Source organism: Sminthopsis crassicaudata, chromosome 6, assembly GCF_048593235.1.
Source record: "Sminthopsis crassicaudata isolate SCR6 chromosome 6, ASM4859323v1, whole genome shotgun sequence".
NCBI lineage: Eukaryota > Metazoa > Chordata > Mammalia > Dasyuromorphia > Dasyuridae > Sminthopsis > Sminthopsis crassicaudata.
Genome location: NC_133622.1, coordinates 46,659,732 through 46,681,689, shown reverse-complemented (window position 1 = coordinate 46,681,689; position 21,958 = coordinate 46,659,732). Strand labels below are relative to the sequence as shown.

Below are 21,958 nucleotides of genomic sequence, written 5' to 3'. Positions count from 1 at the left end.
AGAGCAGAACAATACCCCATTGGTCCAATTAAATGCTAAAGAAAGCTGCTTTTTGGCCATATAAATTAAACTCTATCGTCTTGTACTATGTAAAAGGAACAGATCATGGGGGTAATAGATTTAGAACAGAAAGACAGTTCAAAGATCATATAATCCAATTCTTTCATTTTGCAGAAGAAACGGAGGTCCTGTAAACTTTGTTCATGGTCACAAAGAAAACATGAAGCACAATCAGCTTATTTTGATTGTCAAATAGTCATAGTAGGTTCAAGTTTTGATTCAAAATCCAGAACCTTAGCTATCTGATAATAAAACTTGCTTCATTTCTTCCACATGCAGGCTTCATTTCATTCTATATCCCTCTCTTTTTTCTCCCAGGGCATCTCTTCCCCCTTTATTTCTCTTCACTAACGACTTACCTATATAAAAATATGGTGTTGGAGTAGGAAGAGTAGTGTTAGATATGTGAGAGACTTGACCCAGTTTCACTCTTCCTTGATTGAACCCCTGAAACTAGATTGAATTCTACCAACTGTATCATATAGATAATATTTCTGCCCTCTAGGAGTTTAGCTATCTAAGATTTACATTTCAGATCAAAATATAATAAAAGAGTGAAAGTTAATGGAAAGATGTGAAAACATATCAATTAACAAAATACTTTCCTATATGAGTTTATTCAAGTATTTACCTGTTTGTAAAAGTGAATAAATGAATAATAACCACCTTCATTATTTGACTAAATACCTACATTCTTTTTCAGTATGGATTACAAATACCTGTTATTATTTTAACTATGATGATAGTTTTTATACAATGGTTATAGAAAATGACTCTTGTGGGCCATCATTTAGCCACTTCATATTTAATTATTTCTCCAAACGATTAACAAAACTGTCAGAAAATAAATACAGCTGTCATCTGGACTGCATAGTGGGTGGGCTACGGTTAAATCTAAAAGTTGACTCCTCTCTCTCATAAATAGCTTAGGGAAGGATTTATAGAAGAGAAGAGTTTTAAGAACTTTTTTACATGCTAGAAAAGGAATAAGGGTAGGGAAAAATTCAAATATTCAGATATATTCAGAATTTTCAGATATACTGAGCTGATTAAATGAAGGAAGTCTTAAATGAATTTATATCGGATAAAGGGAAGGTCTGGGCAAAAATCTACACAAAGCCCATTGAGATTCAAAATATAATAAATGAAATCATTTAAGGAATGGGAAAATCTTGCTTCCAGCTTAGATTAAAAAAAAAAAAAAAGTAAACTCATATTTAATCAGGCAGCGCTGCATGATGTATCTAGCCAGGAAGTCTTGGACTGAAGTGCTACTTTTACAGTGAAGTGATTGGCTGACCCTAAGTGGGTCACTTTTGTCTTGTAACAATTCTGTAAAATTTTAAAGCAAGAAAAGGTACGAGTCTGTATTAGTAGAGAAAGTTTCTCAACTGGAATTTCACCATATCGATTAAATCACAAGGCCAGTGCCTATCACTACCCAAACATATTGATTGGTTGATGTAAATGCTTAAAGTCAAATAGCATTTATTGAGCATGCTTGAATACATGATAGACTGGATTTATTTAGAATTTATGTAGCAAAATGTCTAAAAGGCAGTTCATCAGGAGATCAGTTTTAAATAGGGATATTTAAGACGGGAAATCTTTTTCAAGAATTCAACATGTACAGAGACATTAATATCTTTCTCCCTAGAAACCAAAATCCTGGCAGTTTAAAAAAAAAAAAAAAAAGCAATCTTACATTTGTTAGATGTGCAAAGAGCCTGTAAATCAAAGGATCACAATACTCATATACTTAAATTCTATAGATGAGCTAATTGAGGTTCTAGAAGGTTAGTTGAACCAAAGACACAGTTAGCAAGTTATCACAAACATGATCTGAACCCTAGAACCCCAGCTCTTTTCACGATATCACATTGTCTCATTTCACAGAAGGAGAAACTGAGACTCAAAGACATTGTATGTCTGTCTTTTAGCACAGAAGTTGTCATTTAGCACAAGAAACAAATAAGTTAACTTTGCGCTTTTATTTAGATGTTCTTATTAGGACTTTCTGATTAATGTTAGTATATTTCCTACTTGAGACTTTTGAAAAATATAATTTGCAAGTTGCTCTTGAAATTTACAAGCTGTTGAATTTAAAAACTATTAAAATATCAAAGAACAAAGAAAATTTATCATGTTTCCAAGATGAGTAATTATAATACAAATATGAATCTGAGAAGTGGAACCAGCAAATCTGATCACATTGTTAACACATAATTTTATTAAATGATGTAAATAACCTCACACTGATTTAGGCATTTTATTAGAATTTTAATAACCTGTAACTAATTTCAGAGTCAATGGGAAAAATATAAGATAATAGCTATAATGCCCATTTTCTCATTTAGATGCTCTTAAACAGTTTTTTCTGCCTCTTCTATTAGAGAAAGAACTTGATCTTCCCAAATCTTATAAGTAGAATAGAAACATTTTTAAATTGACATTGCTGTAGATAGCCTTCATCAATTGTCAAAAGTTTTGATTTAATATCACTCTATAGAAAAGCTGACACTACCAGTCTATTCTTATTAAACACTGGAGAATTTAATTAAATAGGTATTTGACATGAAGAAAATACTGATAAAAACCAAATAAACTTTGCTCTTCTGACCTTATTGACTGACCAAGGTAAAACAAAATATCGATATCTCATCAGTCACAAAAAGTCATTTTCAATGAACCTTTGCCACTGCAAAGTGCAGAATTTCAAAAAAGCCAGTGACAGAGATAGATTTAAAAACAAATTATTTTCACTTGACAGCTTTATTTCAGACTCAACACTATCTGATGTACACCATCAGGAAATACACTTGCTAGTTTTATAATCTAGTTTTCTTTTTAAATAGTCTAACTTCTAGTAGTAAGTTTGCCTGGTTTAAAATAAAAATTTTGTGAAACCAAACTGGACTTATCAATAGATACCAAAATACAACAAAGTTTGATTAAATAGGAAACTGATCATGACTGGCCTAAAATGCAACTATTTCCTATGAAATCAAAGAAAGTAAAAATATCATTTTAAACATGCAAAACAGCTTAAATAAGAAAACAACTTTATAGTGATAAAAATGATAATAAAATGGTCATCATGAATTAAACCATAATAACAGAATAATATAAAAGGATAAAATTTGAGCTTTTATTTTTAATTTATTTTTATAAAAGATAGTTTTTTTAAAAAAACTGAAAAAGGATGAATATAATAACCTTAATTTTTGCTAATCACTTTTGTTTATGGATTATGGATATTTTCCCATAAATTATAAAATTTATATTGAATGACTTTATGAAGTTTGATAACATAATGCATTAGGGACATCAACAAATTTCATTGTTACTAAAGTAGTATCATTTTCAAAGGAAGAGTTAACATACTAACCTTAATTTAACTATGAGAAAAATTAGCAAATTATTTAAGGAATTTTGTTAAGTAAAAATTCCCTGTTGCATGGATACAATTTTGTAAATCAAATAAAGATTTTTTTTATAACAGTCAATAAGCAATATAGTAAGCACAGTAGAAAATCTTGCATTCTCCATATCTTTTTTTAAATAATTGTGCTATCATGATGGTATGATTGGTTATAAAATATCATTTACAAAAGCCTTCCAGGTCCCTTATCATACTTTTCTCAAAAATATCCTGAGTCTGTGAGGGTGGGGTGGGGTGTAGGTACATAATTTTCTTAAAAAATTTTCTTCAGACAGAAAATTAGGCATATGTATTGTTATTGACACTGCCCTCCATCACTATGTTTGTATAATAAGCTACTTGTTTTTAAAACTTTTTAATGAAAGTATTTGGAATCCTTCCCTATCCGCTACCTTGAAATTCATCCCTTAACATTCAAAATGTTAATGGCTTTTTCTACACTGCTGTAGCCCATCTAGTCTTCCTCTCCCTAATTTATTTTTTCTCACTTCTTTTTCCCTATACAAGTAGAATAAAAGCCTGTGATGTCAGCGGTAGCACACTAGTTTACTTTGGAGATATAGCCACAGAACTGGTTTTAGCTTTTGGGAGATGCAGAAAACTTATATACAACACCCCTTCTAGGGTGTGTTATTTATCCTTTATCTTTCTGTATCAAGATAAAACCTCAAGTGCCTTCTTGGCAGAATTTCTTAGAAGAAAGGTCCTTCAAATGCCCTTAGTTCTTTTCTTGATGAAAATACAGAATTAGAGGATCCCGCAGCTACACCTAATAGTAAGTGAAATTGTAATCTCATCCTTTCACTACAACAATGCAAACTGCAAACTATTCAGGCTGCTCATCCTTTGGCCAAGTAGTTCAATAAATTTGCCATTGGGTTAAGGGGAAATCCTCCTCATAATGTTGGAAACTTTGAGCATATTCTCAGAATCAATCCAATATATGTATACTTATGGATGAGTTCTATAGGCTGTCTATCCAACTAGGCAAGCCATTTTGCATCTACTTCTCCCTTTCTTCTACCCTCTCCAATGTGCACAGTTTAACCAAATTCTCACATAATTAAAGATTTTAATACAATTTGATAGGTCTTGATGAAATCAATGCAATAACAACTTGACAGGAGTTCTCCAGCATGGTATTTCCGAGAATTGTACTGTTTAATATTTTTACCAGTGATTTGAAAGAAATCATTATTTTCACACTCTCATTAAATCTGCATATGACACGAAGCTGGTGGAATTAACTTGTGAAGATTACATGATTAGGGCTAACAAATATAGGCTATTGGGGAGTTCAGGATACTGCAATTTAAATAAGAGCTAGAAGCACAATGTAACAGCCACTCTTGGAGTGCTTTAAGAAAACTGTAGTTTCTAAGAATAAGGAGGCGATGTTATTTCTGTCCTCTATACTTGACCAGTCCAAATCTAAAAATTCTGTTTAATTCTGGGCACCATATTTTAAATATTACATTGATAATGTAATTCTAAAGAGTTTTCAGAGGAGGCTTTGAATTGATCTCATATTAGAACTAAGTAAAGAAAGTTTAGACTAGAAGATTCAAGAAGGATATAAAAAACAGCTCTCAAATCTCTGAAGGGCTCTCATGTAGAAGGCCCATTTTACTGGATGCCAGAGTCCAGAACCAGAAACAATAGGTAGAGGTTGTAAAGAATCAAATTTGGGTTTGAGGTATGAAAAAGTTTCCTAAAGATTAGAGTTGCCCCAAAATAGATTACCTATATCTATACTGAAAAACCTAGTAATGAACATAACCCCATTTAATTTGCTGAAAAAGTCAATCATTTCAAAATTGTTAGAATCATTTTTATATTTTAGTAAAAACAAAAATGGATTTATACCTTTTCTATAAGAATCTTTAAGAGTTCACAGAACATAAGTGTTGAGAAAGCTTAATGGCTTCAACTACACCTTTACATAAGAATAATAAGACCCTGGAGAGGCAAAGTGACTTCCTTAAGGCAGCCATTTGGCTAAATAATAGAACTCAGATCTAATTTCATTAGAGAGTAGGCCAATTTCTCAACTAAATAACTGAGATTTAGGCTGGACTAGTCTTCTAGGAGTCTAGCATTTCAGAATTTTAAGGAAAATTTAAATTTTGTCTTTCTATAAATTTAAAATAATTATACATTCACAATTTGTTTTAGGAGAGGCATTAACAACTGATGAGATTCAGATCACAAGTAGAAATCCATTTAATGTGGGAATTAGTGGTCACCAAATTAAATAGGATTAACTTCCCTTTGCATTATAAACAATATAATGATTTTCTACTAAACATGTTCTTCTTTAAGTTACTTAAAGAAAAATATAGGATTATGAGGCATGTCAGATCATCCCAGTACTCAGTTATTATAGAGATAGATTTTTTTTTTATTGGATATTTAATAGCTTGCTACACTTTGTAACAGCATCTGAAGAAAAAAAGAGAATCAAAATGTCCCTTCCCAATGACTTTCTAAGCACAGAAATGAGCATCTCCTTTTACGAGATAATATTAATTCAAAGTATACTTCTCTCTTCTGAAATATTTTCTATTAGCTTGATAAACTTATTGTTTAACAAGTTCTTCAAATAAAAAGGAGAAAGAGGAGGAGAAAAAAGAAGGAATTCAGCTAAGGAAAATTGTATGGTCTATTTTTTGGACAGATTCACTCTTTCTTTTCTGCTAACCCTGATTCTTTTTCTTTTTAAAAACCCAAGTCACTGTTGGCAAGTATGTAATATGAATATCAACAGAATTCTGACTGTGTTGAGCATATGAAACTAAGATATAGTAAGTGAGATTAGAAAAGATTTGCCAAATGAAGGTGGATGAAAGGTTGATACTCCCTAAAGAGTAAACAGTTTATCATTTTCATGGTAAAATTAATGCACATAGCCATATTGTGTAGCAAAAAGAAATACAAACACACAAATCCCCTGAGTTCAGTTAATGCCTTCATCCAGACAACCAGCTCTACTTTTTTTTGAAAATTGGACAAAGAACATATACCTCAAGATCCTACCATATGTACATAAAGCATTCTCTGTAATTCAGAATACATTTTTTTATATTTTAGTGTGCTTATTCAGTGAAATGTCATGTATTTCTTTGATTATAAGATATATCTAAAGTTAGTAGAGATTGATTATAAAAACATACAATGATTCTACTTAAATTTAGAGATTTTCCCAAGTGAGAATCTGAATAAAAATACAAGGATATGAATTAACACAAATTCTAAGCACCAGCAGATGAAAAATAATGTTATTATTGGGAAGTCATTCACTTGTACTCAAGATACAAATGATTTAATCCAAATTATTCCAAATCAGCTATATCTAATATTTATATGTAAAGAAAACTAACAAATTCAGTAATTACCCATTTTATTTCTATTCTAAAAACTAAATGTTAGTGTAACAAAACCTCTATGTCTACAGTAGCACAGGATGTGATTAAATTTAGACATTTAATCAGACTCATGAAATAAATGAGGCCATCAACCATTAATTAAACATGCCATTTAGATGGAAAAAAAGTAGTTTATATAGGAATGATCTATCAACTTGTGTAGGTTATTAATCAGTTGCTATAGAGGAAAAAATGGCTCTCAAGATATGAATTATTTGTATAGGTTGCCTTTCTGACATTCCAGCAAAAACTTACCTTGACAAGGATCTTAAATTTGGGCATATAACAGTACATTAACAGACATTAATAACAGCTAAGAACCAAATAGGAAGTGACAGGAAATAGCAAATCAAGGGAAGGGAATTAGGAAAATTTGGGTTGAGAGATAGAAGAGTCTATCACATATATGTTTATATGTGTGTAGTTATATGTCCATAGATTTAATGCCTTAGTTCTTAGGAATCTAAGACTTTAAATTACAAATAAGTTCAAAATCTTCAGTAGTGAATAAAAGAAATTTAATCTCCACATTTTTCCCAAATTAATGATAAAATAAAACCATATCCTTCCATCTTCTCCTCCATCTGAAAAAAAGAATTGAGGATTAAATAGCAGAGGAGATGAAAAATTAGAGAATCCATGAGCTAATTTCATTTTACATTGAAATAAATTAATTTATATTTTTTTCCATTAGTCAATTAAGCTATCTTTTCATTTCACAAATGCTTAAAAAGTCCACACTTCTAAGAATCAAATCAATCAAAATATATTATAGTGGCATGGACTCAAAATATTGGATTTTAAGTAATGGAGCCTGAATTTCTATTCTCATTTTTCCATGTGCACAATCTCAAACTATGCATTTAACTTGTTGATTCTCTCTTTACTCAGCAATAAAAGCAGATGGTTAGACTAAATAACACCTTAAATATTTTCCCATTCCAAACTGAAAAACCTTCAAATATTCAAAGCTAGAGTGTAGTTTCAAATTTTGAAGGATGGAAGGTTTTATTTTCTTAGATTACTTACACATTTACTGAATGAATAGCCTTCCTCAGAATGAAAATATCTCTTACTTTACACTTCTATCCTAAGTTTTAAAATCTTATTAAGTGAATTTTCATTTGTCAAGGGAAACTTTTATTACTCTGTGATGTTTTCTTCATTTCAATTTCCTAAACCTTTGGAAAAATCACCTCTGAAGAAGTATTACATAAAGAGCACTGGGTAAACACTCAAAATACAAGCCATCCTGTGCCAATTTTGGTACTAACTAGGTATATAATTCTGTGATATCATTTATCCTTTCTAGGCAGAATCTCCTCTTATAAAAAGAGTTGATAAAAATAATTTCTATAAAGTATCTTTCAAACCTAGAATTCTATAATTAAGAAAAAAATCTTATTCTAGAGAGGAAGATATATTCGTAACCATTCCTTTCTACGTTGTTGATTTCTAATATAGTCTTAAATAGAAGGAGACCAAATCCAAGGAAGAGAAATGCATTCCTTTGCCAGGGCATCAAAATGGAGAGAGAGGAACCAATCCTGAATTCACTTCATTTGAGCAAACATTTCTTTAGAGGTTCAGAACTGGGTGCTGCACAAGATACAAAAGATTTCACAAATGGAAATTTAACTGAGATATATCATTTAGTTAAGCTAAAATTCACAAAACACAATCCTCAGGTTGTTTGTATTGAAGAGTTCAGGAAAAGGTAGGGGAATTTGTGTCCATGAAACCTAATTCTCCTAAATATTCTCAATTCATTTTGTTTGTGTTTCTCGATTCCTATATCAAGCTTTTGTGCATATGTTTTATCTAATCTATTAAATGGTAAATTATTCAACAGCAAAGGGCCTCCTTAACAGCAAAGGGCCTCCTCTTTCCTTTCCCTATCTTGATACTAGCTTCACTTGGTATTCAATGTTTGCCAAATTACAATGAGTTATATGCTGATGGATATTTGATGATTTAAAGAATTTGCAAGTTTACCCTTTTGCCCAAAAGTTTCTAATTTTACAAAATCTACAGGGTCTTAAGGAGTGGGGTGATTTCAAGGAGAAAACCTTCAAATTTTAATTATTTATATCAATGTTCCCCCTATACATATATGCTAATATATTATTCAATCTTAATACAATCTAGGAATATATAACTATATATATATGTATATGTATATCCTACAATCTAGGAATATATCATAGTTCTTATAGCTATGTCCATATTCAACTCAGACTTTAAATAACTAATAATCAGCAGGCCTGTAGAAACATGTAACATTTGGCTGTTTTAATTAAATACTTATTTCTCTTAGCTCTTGAAAAATGTGTATTACCCCTTCTGATCCCTTAGAGAAACCACAGTAAGAAGAGTAAGCAGTGTGTGCTTTGTATTTTTAAGGGTAAGAAACAAAAGCGTGAAAGGGAAAACTGAATCTTGACTGAAGGCAAGCTGCTTTTTTGGCCACAACTTGCATGAAATTGTATGCCTTGGAAGAAAGACAATTTGTCAGCAGCATACAAAGTAAAGATTCTTTGCTGAGAAATACTCTTAATGGGTGGTTAGTTTTCTTATTGTTTTCTCCACACACACAGACCTTTCATTTAACCAAGGCAAATAAAGGAAATGGTACCAATGAATTCCACAATTTAATTCCCATTTCAGGACAGAAGATGGAGAATAAGAAGAAAATGAAAGGCAAAAAAAGAACAGGGTATAGTCAAGCTGGGATATTTAACCTTCTGCATTTTCATGTTATTTCTTAAGCAGAATGGATAAAGAGATGGGGTATTCTCTAAAATAGGGAAACCAAACATCAAGAAAAAAATAATGAAGAAATGAAAAAGTGGCAAATTCAATCATAATTTAGCTAACTAATGGGTAACCTAGGATATAGAAAATTATTCATTATTCTTTCTTCAAATTGGACAGTTTTCCATAGAAGTAGAGAATATTTTGAGGATTATATAGTAAGGCAAATTTAAAAAAAAAAAAAAATCTAATTTTGATTTACAAAGTACAAAAAAATAAGATTAAAAAAATTAACTTCAAGAATTCTAAAGAATTACAATCAGCTAAATACATTCAGGAAAAATAATCTCATTGTTTTCTTCCTCCCACTATCAGTCTTAATGTGATCACAGAATGTTGACATCAAAGGGACTTGAGAGAACTTCCCTTTCAGTTGACAAACAGGTGACATTACTTGTGTAATGCTAGGAAGCTACTATTTAGTTGAGCTAGCATTAGTCTTTTCTTCAGATTCCCTAATATCTAAAATGATATTTTCATTATACTAGATATTCTATTTGGACTTGTACTACTGCTAAAGTTCCCAAAATGTATCATTATTTAAATCTGCATTTATTTACCAGCCTAAAACTCATTAGGATAGCTTTTAATTTATTAAAAACACCTTTGTCCCTTTTGGTACAATAAAACTTGAGTAGATTTTGCTCTCACCATTATATTTAGCATCCTCCATTTTTTGTTGATATAAAAACCCAACAAACTGTTCTATACCCGATTATTTGTTTTACTTATTTTGTTTCTTTTTTTCTTGTAGGTAAATAAAATATTTTCATATATGCTATAATCAAGAGAGAAAGATGGATATTGTGCAATACATAACATTGCATGTCATATAATGTATTCTATATTGACAAGTATACTAGAACAAAATATAAACAATACTTGTCTTTCCCTTCTAGCACTAAGAATGGAAGTATTAATTGGAAATAATATTAATTTTATAGTGGTGAATATATAAAAAGCAATAACTAAATTGTGTCACAGAAACTGGTGATAGTTATTTCTTATTTACTCAACTGAAAATAACAAAATTTAATATTGGCAATCAAGGAAGAAGGAAAGACTTAATCATGAGAATCATTCATTCAAAGTTGACACTTGCATGTGATTTTCATTTTTCAAAGGGAAGTTTGGAAGGTAGGGCAAGGGCTGCATCTGAAAATATAAAATCATTATCTTAAATTAGCTACACTATTTTTAGCTTGGAAAAAGACACTAAATTTAAAGGTCAAACGGATTGATTCAAATCCTGCCTCTCTTATGATATGTGACACCCAGGGACAATAATTTACTCTCATTGGGCCTCAGTTCCCTATCTATAAAATGAGGGGGTTGAACAGGAATATTTCTAAAGTTCAAGTTCAAAATTCCATGATTCTATGAATTTGTAAATTGAGCAGTTTTCAGTACTACAACATAAAATTTACATTTAGAAGGGTCCTTAACCTTTAGTTCAGCTCTTTGAATTTACCAATGAAGTAACTAATCCCTGAAGAAGAATTTATTATAGGTCAGAGAGTATTTGAATCTACCTTTTTCCTTCTAAATACATTATTGACTCCACTAAACATGAAGAACTCTGGCTGAATAACCTCCCTGTTTCTTAGCTTTAAGAGAGAAAAGAGGGGGACTAGATGAGAAAAGTGTGATCTGAGCAGGGAGATCTGTAAGGTTTTCAATGTGAATCCTTTCTGGTTGGGAGAGGCATAAGTGACAGGGGCTTAGAAAATATCTCAGGTTTTCACATGAACTTAAATGCTAAGATAAAAGTATGAGGAAGTTTGAATAGAGAAGGGAAAGAATACAAATGGTGCTTTTCACCGAATGTAACCAATATCTCACTTTTTCCCTTTTCTACCATGTTAGATTTTGAAAGGATAAAAACAAAGTGATACTTGTATAAGAGGGATGAAGGGTTAAAAAAAAAAGGAAAGGTTTTATATATATATATTAGAAAGGGGGAAATATTGCAGAGAAGAGTTTAGAAAGGGGGCAGCTAGTTGTTTCCTCTCAAAAGTGATGGAATGAAATTAAAATTTTAAAGAGAAGAGCATGATTTCCCTGTGGATCCTTTTACCTCTAAATTAGAGTAAGGAGGGGAGATACAAGGGGATAAGAAAAAGGGAACAATTTATTAAGTATACCTACTATGTGCCAATTATTGTGCTAAGTGCTTTATAAATATCTCATTTGATAAAGACAATCCTGAAAAAAAAGTACTATTATTATCCTATTAGCTCTATTTTATGCCATTTATAATTGAGACAGAAGTCAAGTGGTTTGCCCAGAATCACAGTCAGTAAGTGTCTGAAGCAGCAGAATATAATATATGTGTACATACAACAGCTAGGGAGGGGGTACAGTGGATAGAGTGCCAAACCTGAAGTCTGGGAAACTCATTTTCCTGAGTTAAATACTGACCTCACACATCCAGCAGCTGTATAATACTGGGGAAATCACTTAGTCCTGTTTGCCTCAGTTTCCTTATCTCTAAAATGAGCTGAAGAAGAAAATAAACTATTCTAGTGTGTTTGCCAAAAAAAATCTCAAATGGGATCACAAAGAGTTGGACATGACTAAAATGACAGACAACAACAATGTATATATATATATATATATATATATATATATGCATATATTCATATATGCTGTCTCCTTTACTGGATCCTCTTCCTGATCATGTCCCTCTAGCCACGGGGATTCTTTAAGGTTTTATAGCAGCCCCACTACTCTTTTCTCTCTATTTTCTTTCATTTGTTCATCTCATTAGCTCCCTGGATTTCTTTTTATGCTTAAGATTCTCAAAATTATCTCTCCTTTCTTGACTTCCCTTATGATCCCCAATCTCTTATTTCCAACTCCTCATTCTTTCTCTTAAACCTTTTAAATTCAGTATGTTCAAAACAGAATTCATTATCTTTACTCCTAAAGATTCTCCTCCATTTCCCCTATTACCATAGAAGGCAACATCATCCTTCCAGTCCCTCCTCCTGACTCTACTATCTCTCTCCCTCCATATACAGAGTACTGCTAAGGTCTATTGATTTCATCTTTGCAATATCTCTTAAATATACTTCCTTCTCTCACATTGCCATTTCTCTGGTTTAGTGCACCTTTCCTCCCTTATCATCTCAGGCCTTGATTACTACAATATCCTGCTGGTGGGTTTCCCTGTCTCTAGTCTCTCTCCACATCAATCCACCCTTTATTTAGCCACAACTACTCAATAAACTTCAGGGGCTCCCTATTGCCTCCAGAAACAAAATCCTCTGACTGGCATTCAAAACCTTTTATAACCATGACTTCTCCCACCTTCCTAATCTTCTTCCACCTTACTCCATGATATATACTCTGATTCAATCACTAGATTCCTGACTGCTTCTCAAATAAAACATTCTCTCTCTCATTTCCAGGAATTCTCTCTGGCTAGCTGTCCCCTATGAATGAATTCCCTCTCTTCTTCTTCAACTTCTGATTTCCCTGACTTTGTACTTCACTGTGATGTAGTTTAGTATTATTAATTCTAAATCCAAAGTTAGGCATTCTGCTAGCATAACACAATTATTTCCTAAAGCCTCATTGATTATATTCAGAGAAATATCCTTAAGAATACACCCAGTTGTGTCTGTGTAATTGTTAAAATACACTTTATTTATAGTCGCTTCACCTCAATGGCAAAATTATCTTTTTTTCTAGACTACAGACACTGGTTTTAAAGTAGATATTTGCAAATCACAACCTTTGCTTGTCTCAGTTTCCTCATCTGCAAAATAGAAATAATAACAGCATCTATCTTATGAGGTTAAGGAAATGAAATATTTGTAAAGTGCTTAGCACAGTGCCAAGTACACAGTAGGCATTATAAATGCAAATTCCTTTCCCCTAAGTCATGCCTTAATTTGGAGTCAATTTTCAGGAAATTTTAAACAAAATTGGCAGAGGACTAAGTACAAAAGAGGATTTGCATTCTTGAATATCATTATCTTCTGAAGATGGTATCATGTTAATAAAAAAAAACCCAAAAAGAGCTAAATCATAATAAATATTGAGTGATTTGTAGAAAGTAGTCATCCAAACAAAAAGAAAACAAATCAGAAAGATACAAAGTAATTTATCTTGAGAAAAGAATCATTTACAGAAATAATAAAATGTTATCTATGAAAGAGAATTTAGAGAGCTCCTATAGTTCCCGTGAATGACTTTATAGACAATTAGATGGGATTGTAAAGAGGGTAAGTGAGGTGCTGAAGGGCTGACAGTTAACACATAGCACAGCCAGCACAATCCATGTCACTTGCTTCTCAATAATCTTCCATAAGTTATTTTTATTCACTTTTTTCTAAGTGAATTTTATCACTACAAAATCATGATAAAGTTATTCATTGAATGTCCAATAGGATAGGGTGCCTTTTATTCAAACTTTATTGAATATAATTTGAAATGGGATCACACTGTACAGAAATAGTCATTTAAAACCTTGGAGGCTAAACTGACAAATCTGATTATTTCATTAGACCTAGCAGTTTGAGATTATTGTCTAATGAAATAATCAGATTAATGCTTTAGGATAACATGGGTCTCCTTGAAGGACAACCAGTACAATTTTTTAGGATTAAAGGAAATCTATTACTAAAGGATGCCCAGAGATTGTATTGTCTGTTTCTGAAAATTTTCAACAAAGAAAGAAAATCTGTGGTAAACCCTAATCCTTTTACCTAGAAAAATGTCTTGGGGAAAGACAAGTTTATACAGAGCTGTACAAGCAAGGTTTCACTTTGTTAAAGTGATTTAAGAAGAAGGTATTTCAGAAGGAGGCTTGGCAGAGCACTTTAGAATAAGCTATCATCACAAAACAGTCTGAAGAGATTCAGAGGAACTGAAGAGACAACTGTGAAATTCTCTAATTTTTTTTTTTTAACAGTGTAGGGAAAAAAGTTCTGCTTTTGACATTTATATCTTAACATTACTATTTATAAAAATTAAAATAATACATTATCATGAGCATAAAAAATACTTTTCTATTTGTCACTTCTGTGTACGAAGTGTTAACTTGGTTTTTGTAATAGCCCATCATACCAGTTATTTAAAAAAAAAAAAAAAACCTCTTTAAAACCTCCTACTATGTCAATGTTGGAAAACTTAAAACAATATTTCATTGTTTTATGATGTTGCTGAAGTATGTCCATCAAAATATATGTTTGTATAAACATGTGTGTATATATACATATATATGTATATATGTGTGTATATATATATATATATATATATATATATATATATATATATATATATATATATATATATATATATATATATATATATATATGTATACACACACACACACACACAAATGGAGATATTTGTAGAAGAAATGACCTAAAATATGTGTCATTTCAATAAAGTCCTATTCAATTCCTACAAATATTCTACCTAGTTTCTAAATATTTTCTAAAAAATGTGGCTTGAAGACAATAGAATAAATAATTCAAAGAAGGAAACTCTGATTTTGCTTCACTTATGACATTTATTTCCCTCAATTTCAATGTAATATGTGATGGACAAATCACCTTTTAATCCCTTCTAGCTAAAACTATAAGTACATCTCCTTCTTACTATCAATGATCTGGTTTTAAAATCATCATGGACCAGGTAGGAGATATGCTCCTATCATTTCATTGGGATGCTAGGCTTGTCTTCCTAGATATTTTCATATTCTTCTGGCTAAAGAAAATCTAGGAATGGGGCTAAGACCAGGTGTTTTATGGCTCTGAACTGACCTGAATACTAAATATGTTCACATAGGATTCCATGACTGATTCTCATTAAGAAATCCTATATCTTATAAATATTTCAGATCAAGAATATTTTATTTTTTATTTAAAACTTGGGTATTCTTCAGGATAGAAAAGCCAGAGTTCTGAATGTCAGAGTTTTAGTTGTCTGATATGCCTGAGGACCAAAAAAAGGATGCTTGACATATACAACAACTGACAACAGGACTGAGGCAAGGCAGATACTACTTCTATGAAATGAAAGTTGTAAAGATTGTTTTACATCACATAAGAGATTTAGCCTTTTTTCCTCCTGAAATATTCTCTCTAAAATGAATATATTGCTAATCTTCAAAAATTTGACACCTTAAGAGATGTGGTTTTTATTTCGTTTTGTTTTTGATCAAGGTAAAAATCCACATTTTTAGCAATTTCTAGACCATCAAATCCCTGAGTATATCTTTCATCACCCATTTTCTATTTGCATGGGTGAAGGACGTACCAAAGTTTGATGAATAGGTAGAACCTATTTATAGAGAACCCTTCTTTATTTGTCCCACTAAATATTTGGCATTTCATATTAAATTATTATAAATGAAAAACATCTTAGCATGGACATTATTTTTTTATAATAAAAATCAACCTTATATTCAGAATTCAAATCTTAGGATACATGAAGGAAGCATATAAATTTCTTGAGTTGAGGGAAAAGCATATGATATCCAAGTAGAAATTGACCAAAGGCATTTCAAGTTTGATTATGTCATATTTTATGGGAATCTATTTTTCCTACTCTTTTCTTCATTGAATATCTATCATTTTACATAGTGGCACATCTGTCCAGATACTACAAAACAATAACAAAAAAGAATGAATCATATTTGAATTTGGGGTGGAAAAAAGTACAGAAATATACATACTGTAAGGGACACATTCATACTGCACTTCAAGATATTTGTAGGTTCCTGGACATGGGTCTGGAAACACATCAGGGCCTGCTACCACAGCACACTGTGTTCGGTTATTGCATCTGAAGTCAAGAGATTAAAAAAAAAAAAAAAAAGGATAATCAGACTCTGCAGTATGACATATGCATGTAAACATTATCAATAATTTCATTTTGAATTCTCCTATACAGACTTAGTGGGGCTTAGTTAATTTGAGACTTCTATAGTATCAGGATTAGTTTTTGTTATACACCAAAAAATGAAAAGATGAAATCTCTTCACTGCATTTTCCCATGCTAACTTGTTTAATACCTGGCAGAACACAGGATGGCTTTGAATTAAAAGGACAGAAATACAAGCTTAAGCAATCCTAACTCACCCACAGTCAATTGCCAATGCAAATACATAGCTAAAAAGGCCTATTAGTTCAGAATGGGCCATATTACTGTTATGTAGAGAACATTTAGAACATACTGCTACAGTTTCATTATACTGATTTGAAATAAACTCATTTAATTTCACCAAACTATTTTTTAGAAGGGCAAGTGGTAAGCTGTATAGAAGACTCAGCTAAAACTGGAAACCTGAGGCTGAACAAAATGAAAATCTAATTCAGCTTTTATAAAATACATAATAATTTAACTGAAGTTATTCTGATAGTGTTATTAACACCAGTAGGCAAAATCATTTTTAGGAATTTGATTTTCCTGTCTCTTGTGTTCTCCTAACAATGACATTCAAATAAAAGATTAAAAGAAAGATATGGTATATTTTCCTTCAATAAATATTCGCTAAACTACCTCCTCTGTACATGATAATATGCTATAAGCTTTGGGAGAAATAAAGATGAGTAAAACATAGTCTCTGCAGGTCAGAAACTCAGAAGCTAAACAAATATACAAAATCACTTGAGCCAAGGCAGAATGCCATAATGGTTCTAAGAGGTACAGTACTATAGGGATCCAGAGGAGTAGGGATTGCATGGGACCTGGGGGAGGTTGACAAGGAAAGAAGTAGCATTTGACTTTCACCTTGAACATGGGTATAGAATTTTGAGACCTAGCTATGAAGACAGAGTATCCCAAATAGAGATAGCAGAACAGCCACAAAGATGAGGCTACAATGAAACACTGAATATGGATGGGGAGTAGAAAATAGCCTAATTTAGTTAGGGCAAAGCAAATCTTTAAGGGAACAGTCGAAAAAGAACTTAGGAAGATACGTTTCAGACATATGGCAGAAAGCCTTAAATGCCAATCCATGGAGTATGAATTTAAATCTGTAGGTGATGGAGATTTTTAAAGATTTTTTTTTGAACTGGCAAGTGACATGAATAGATTTATGTTTATATAGATTATATTTATTGTAATGGTCAAGCAAAGAGAAAACGAGACCTCAAACTAGAACGATGGAAATGGGAATCAGAGAGGAGATATTTGAAAGATAATTTAAGTCAAATTCACAGGATTTTGCAAGTCACTGGAGGACACTGAGTGGGTGAGTTGGAGATGGTGAAAAAGGACAGGGAGGAGTTAAAGATTATTCCAAAGTAGTAAGTTTCTGTGATTGGTAGAAAGAAAGGAGATGTCATTAGAAGAAATTTAGGAAGAAGTGTCAAAAGGGGTAGAAAGAGAGGCATAAATTTGGTGAAGAATTATTAATTGATGGTGCTTTTGATGTATAGACATATTTTAGAGGAAAATTTAACTGTAGGTTTGTATCCCAGCTCTTACACTTCTAATGGTGTGACTAAATAACTCACCTAAATTTTCTGAGATTAACATTCTTCATTTGTGAAATGGAGGTAAAATTATGTGCACTATCCTGAATAAGGATTGTTGTGAGAAAAGCACTTTGTAAACCATAAAGTGCTATATACATACTAGCTATTATATTTGTAGAATCACAAGAGTTTAGAATTAAAAGGAATTTTAGAGAACATATAATCCAAATCATTCATTTGACAAGACATCAAGAAATATAGAACTCAGAAGTGATTAGAGTTTTGAAGTGCAGAAATGGGATTTAAATTTGGGTGGAATGTAGATCATTTGTTTCTAAATCACTTCAGTAGAGCTATGACAAATGGAATAATAGTTACTCTCATAGAAGTCAATTGAATTAAAATCTTATTAAGTATCTATTACATGCAAGGCATTGTGCAAGGTCCTGAGGATACAGAGATTAAAGTGAAAAAATGTTTGCCCTCAAAGAGATTACATTCTACTATGGGGAGGGGGAAGCCTGTATACAGATAAACAAACAAAAAATAGATAAATGAGTGCATCAGACACATACAGGAATTTCAGGAGGAAGAATGACCTAATTGGGAATGAGTAGGATCAAGCACAGGAAAGATCTAATAGAGAAAGTGGCTTTTGAATTATATTTTGAAAGAAAAGATTCAAAAAGACAGATGAGGACATAGAGGGGGAAGAATTAAGTGATCTGCCCAAAATAAAAAAATGGATAGATTCCTAAAGCTGAATTTTAACTCAGTCATTCTTGTCTTTAGGATCCTCTATGAATTACACTCCATCCAAAACATTACCAAGTTGGTTCTAAAGTATAACAGGGTATCATAGTAGACACAGAAAAAGAGGCAAAGTTTAGTAAAGTGAAATATGAAATAAAGGTTGGGCTCAAGAATGGAAGTAGAAGCTTTGGCCTTCTCTTTCTCAGAGACTAGAAAAGAAATTGGGAGAAACTTAATAATGATATAGAGAGGGATATAATATAGAAGACATAAGGATGGATAATCTCAGTGGTCTCTGTAAAGTAAAAGGAAAAAAAGTCCTTTACTAGGAAATCAAAGGCAGTTTAAGAAGAAAAGTGAAGTGAATAAAACTCAGAGTCTAATTCATATTGTTTATGATATATGTTATATCTAAATTGATTTATATAATTGTAAACAATTTATAAAAATATATTAAAGTATTTTATAAATAGTATATATAATTTTATATACATTTATTTTATAAGAATTATTTATAAAATTTATAAATTATTTGCTATAAATATATAATTTATAAATATCATAGAAATGTCAAATAATAATTTGATATTTAATTTTTAGTAGACTCACTTGACACAGTTATTTTACTTTCCCTAGCAGAGTTCTGTAACTCAAGAGCATAGCAGAAAGTACAGATGATGATGGTAAGCCATGGTGGAATTAAGAAAGGAATGAAAAGTGATAGGGCATGGAAGCAAAGGAATTAAGGGTAGAAGCATGGGCAGGTACAACTGAATTGGTTACCTCTAGGGTTGTACCATTTATGGCTCCATATCTAGTGTGATCTAACACTCAAAGTCTGAGGCTTAAGATAGGCACTTTCTTTAATAAAAACATATCAGTAATCCCCAAATAAAAGCATTCCACAAGGTGGTAAAAGTAGTTCAGAAAAAGATAAAATCAGATAAGTAGCTCACAGCAAAGAAGTATTCCTGGGCCCTCAAGAGTTCTCCTCTAGAGTTCTAAGGCTGACTTTATTTACTTTTTATCCAAAAATTTCAAAGCTGAGTTCCAGTTCAATCCATCTACGGGCAAAATTAATTCAAGCTTGACCCACAACAGCCCTGGCCATTGTAATTATATGTGAGGGCTAGTTTCCCCATTCCCACTATTGTCCTGATCCACAACAAAGGTTAATTAACACTATGAAAGGTGGGAAAAATGAGGCTAAAACAAAAGTAACACACAAGAAAGTAAGGAGGAAAAAGTGACTAGAGATTCAGGGATAACAAATAGATTTCGGAGGGATAAGACATCTTGGAAATATAAAACTTGAATTTATATGAAAAGAGATATGAAAATCAGCTCCAAAGAGGTGATATTTGATGTTTCCAAGGGGAAGTATAAAGATTACACACAAATGTATTCTAATAGTATATATATATATATATATATATATATATATATATATATATATATATATATATATATATAATTTTATACACACACATACATTCATATATTTGGAAGTAACAGAAGTTATCTAAGAAGAAGCAAGTGGTTAGATAGAGAATCAAGAGATTACAGGATTGGGGAACAAGGAGATAAAATATGTAAAGTGGTTTGCAAACTTTAAAGCACCATACAAATACTAGCTGTGATGGTGGTGGAGGTAGTGGTGGTGATGATGATGAGTATCACTGAAGTCAAATGAGAAGGCTTCCCAAATGGCTATAGGGAACTAGATGAAATGATAAATAATTCAGAGAGATTGAAAAAGAAAAGGATTGAGAAAAGATCAATGAGTTTGGTAACGATGAGCACATATTTGGTGGATTTTGAGATGATGTTTTAAAAAATAAAATCGTAAGCCAGATGGTGAGTTAAAGAGTGAGTGGAGAGGAGAGGAAACCATAGGCATAAACTACTCCTTCAAGATATTTGTCAGTTAATTAATGGAGCAAGATACTCTTTGGCAAGATATTTGGGCCAAAGAAAGGTCTCCCCTGACCACCATTAAAAACTAGAGTAGATTTAAATATGTTTATTGGTAGGGGAGAGGGAAGAAAAGGAGAAATAGGGAAGGAGGGAAGGAGGGGGAGAGAGGCACAGAGAATGAAAGACAGAAAGGGAGGGGAAAGAGAGGGAGAGGAGAGATGGAGAGATGGGAAGAGAGGGAGAAATGGAGAGATGGAGAGAGGGGGAGAGAAAGAGAGAGACAAAGAAAGGGAGAAAGGGAGGGAGGAAGGAAAGAGGAAGAGAAGGAAAGGGAAGAGAAAGAAAGGGAAGAGGAGAGGGAAATAATAATGCCTATGTACTAGGAAATGTGCTAAGCACATCTTTATGTAAACAAATATCTCATTTCATGCTCTCCACAAGTACTCTTATTATTCCCATTTTACATTTGAGGAAACTGGGGCAAACAGATACAGTGACATGCCCAGAGTTACATAACTATTAAATGTCTAAGGTAAGATTTGAATTCAGGATTTCCTGACTCTAGACTCAGCATTCTACCCTTCCAGCCCAGGAAAGGAGAAGATTCAAGTTTTAAAGATGAGAAGTGAGGAGAACATAAGAGAGGAAAAAAGAAAAAGGAATAGTAGGAGGAAAGGGAGAAGATTGAGTTTAATGGGGAAAATGGGAACAAAATTAAGGAGAACTTGATGATTCAGGACCATAGGAAGCAATGAAAAGTGAGGGAAAAGAGGAAGTTTTAGACTGTGAAAGAAGAAAGCGGAGAGAAGGGGAAAAATGGAGGACAAAGATACAAAGAACTGTTATTAGGAGAAAGGAAACAGATGTGATCCACATTAGATGACCTGGTTTTACTTCTTAGAAAATGTGGTTCACCTGCTGATATTTGTGAGGGAAAAGCCATGGGCAGGTTTGAGGACTTGAAGGTTTGGAACAATACCTGTGTGGTATTTAATAAGGGCGTTTTAAACAGCAGTATGACACTAGTTAAAGCCCTCAAAATGAAAATGAAATAAAACAGTGAATTAGAGAAAGTGTTCGGACAACAAAACTGGTATTTAAAGGTT

General features: G+C 32.1%; 1 protein-coding gene across 19 annotated transcripts in view; it reads right to left on the bottom strand.

Annotated features, from left to right (window-relative positions):
• Window positions 1-21,958, bottom strand: part of ADGRL3 (adhesion G protein-coupled receptor L3) — a 1,041,133-nt gene that overhangs the window by 509,637 nt on the left and 509,538 nt on the right. For all 19 annotated transcript variants that reach the window (XM_074272799.1, XM_074272781.1, XM_074272789.1 and 16 more), the window contains one exon: window positions 16,433-16,542. In XM_074272799.1, coding sequence (XP_074128900.1) covers window positions 16,433-16,542 — 110 coding nt within the window. The remainder of the gene's footprint in view (window positions 1-16,432; window positions 16,543-21,958) is intronic.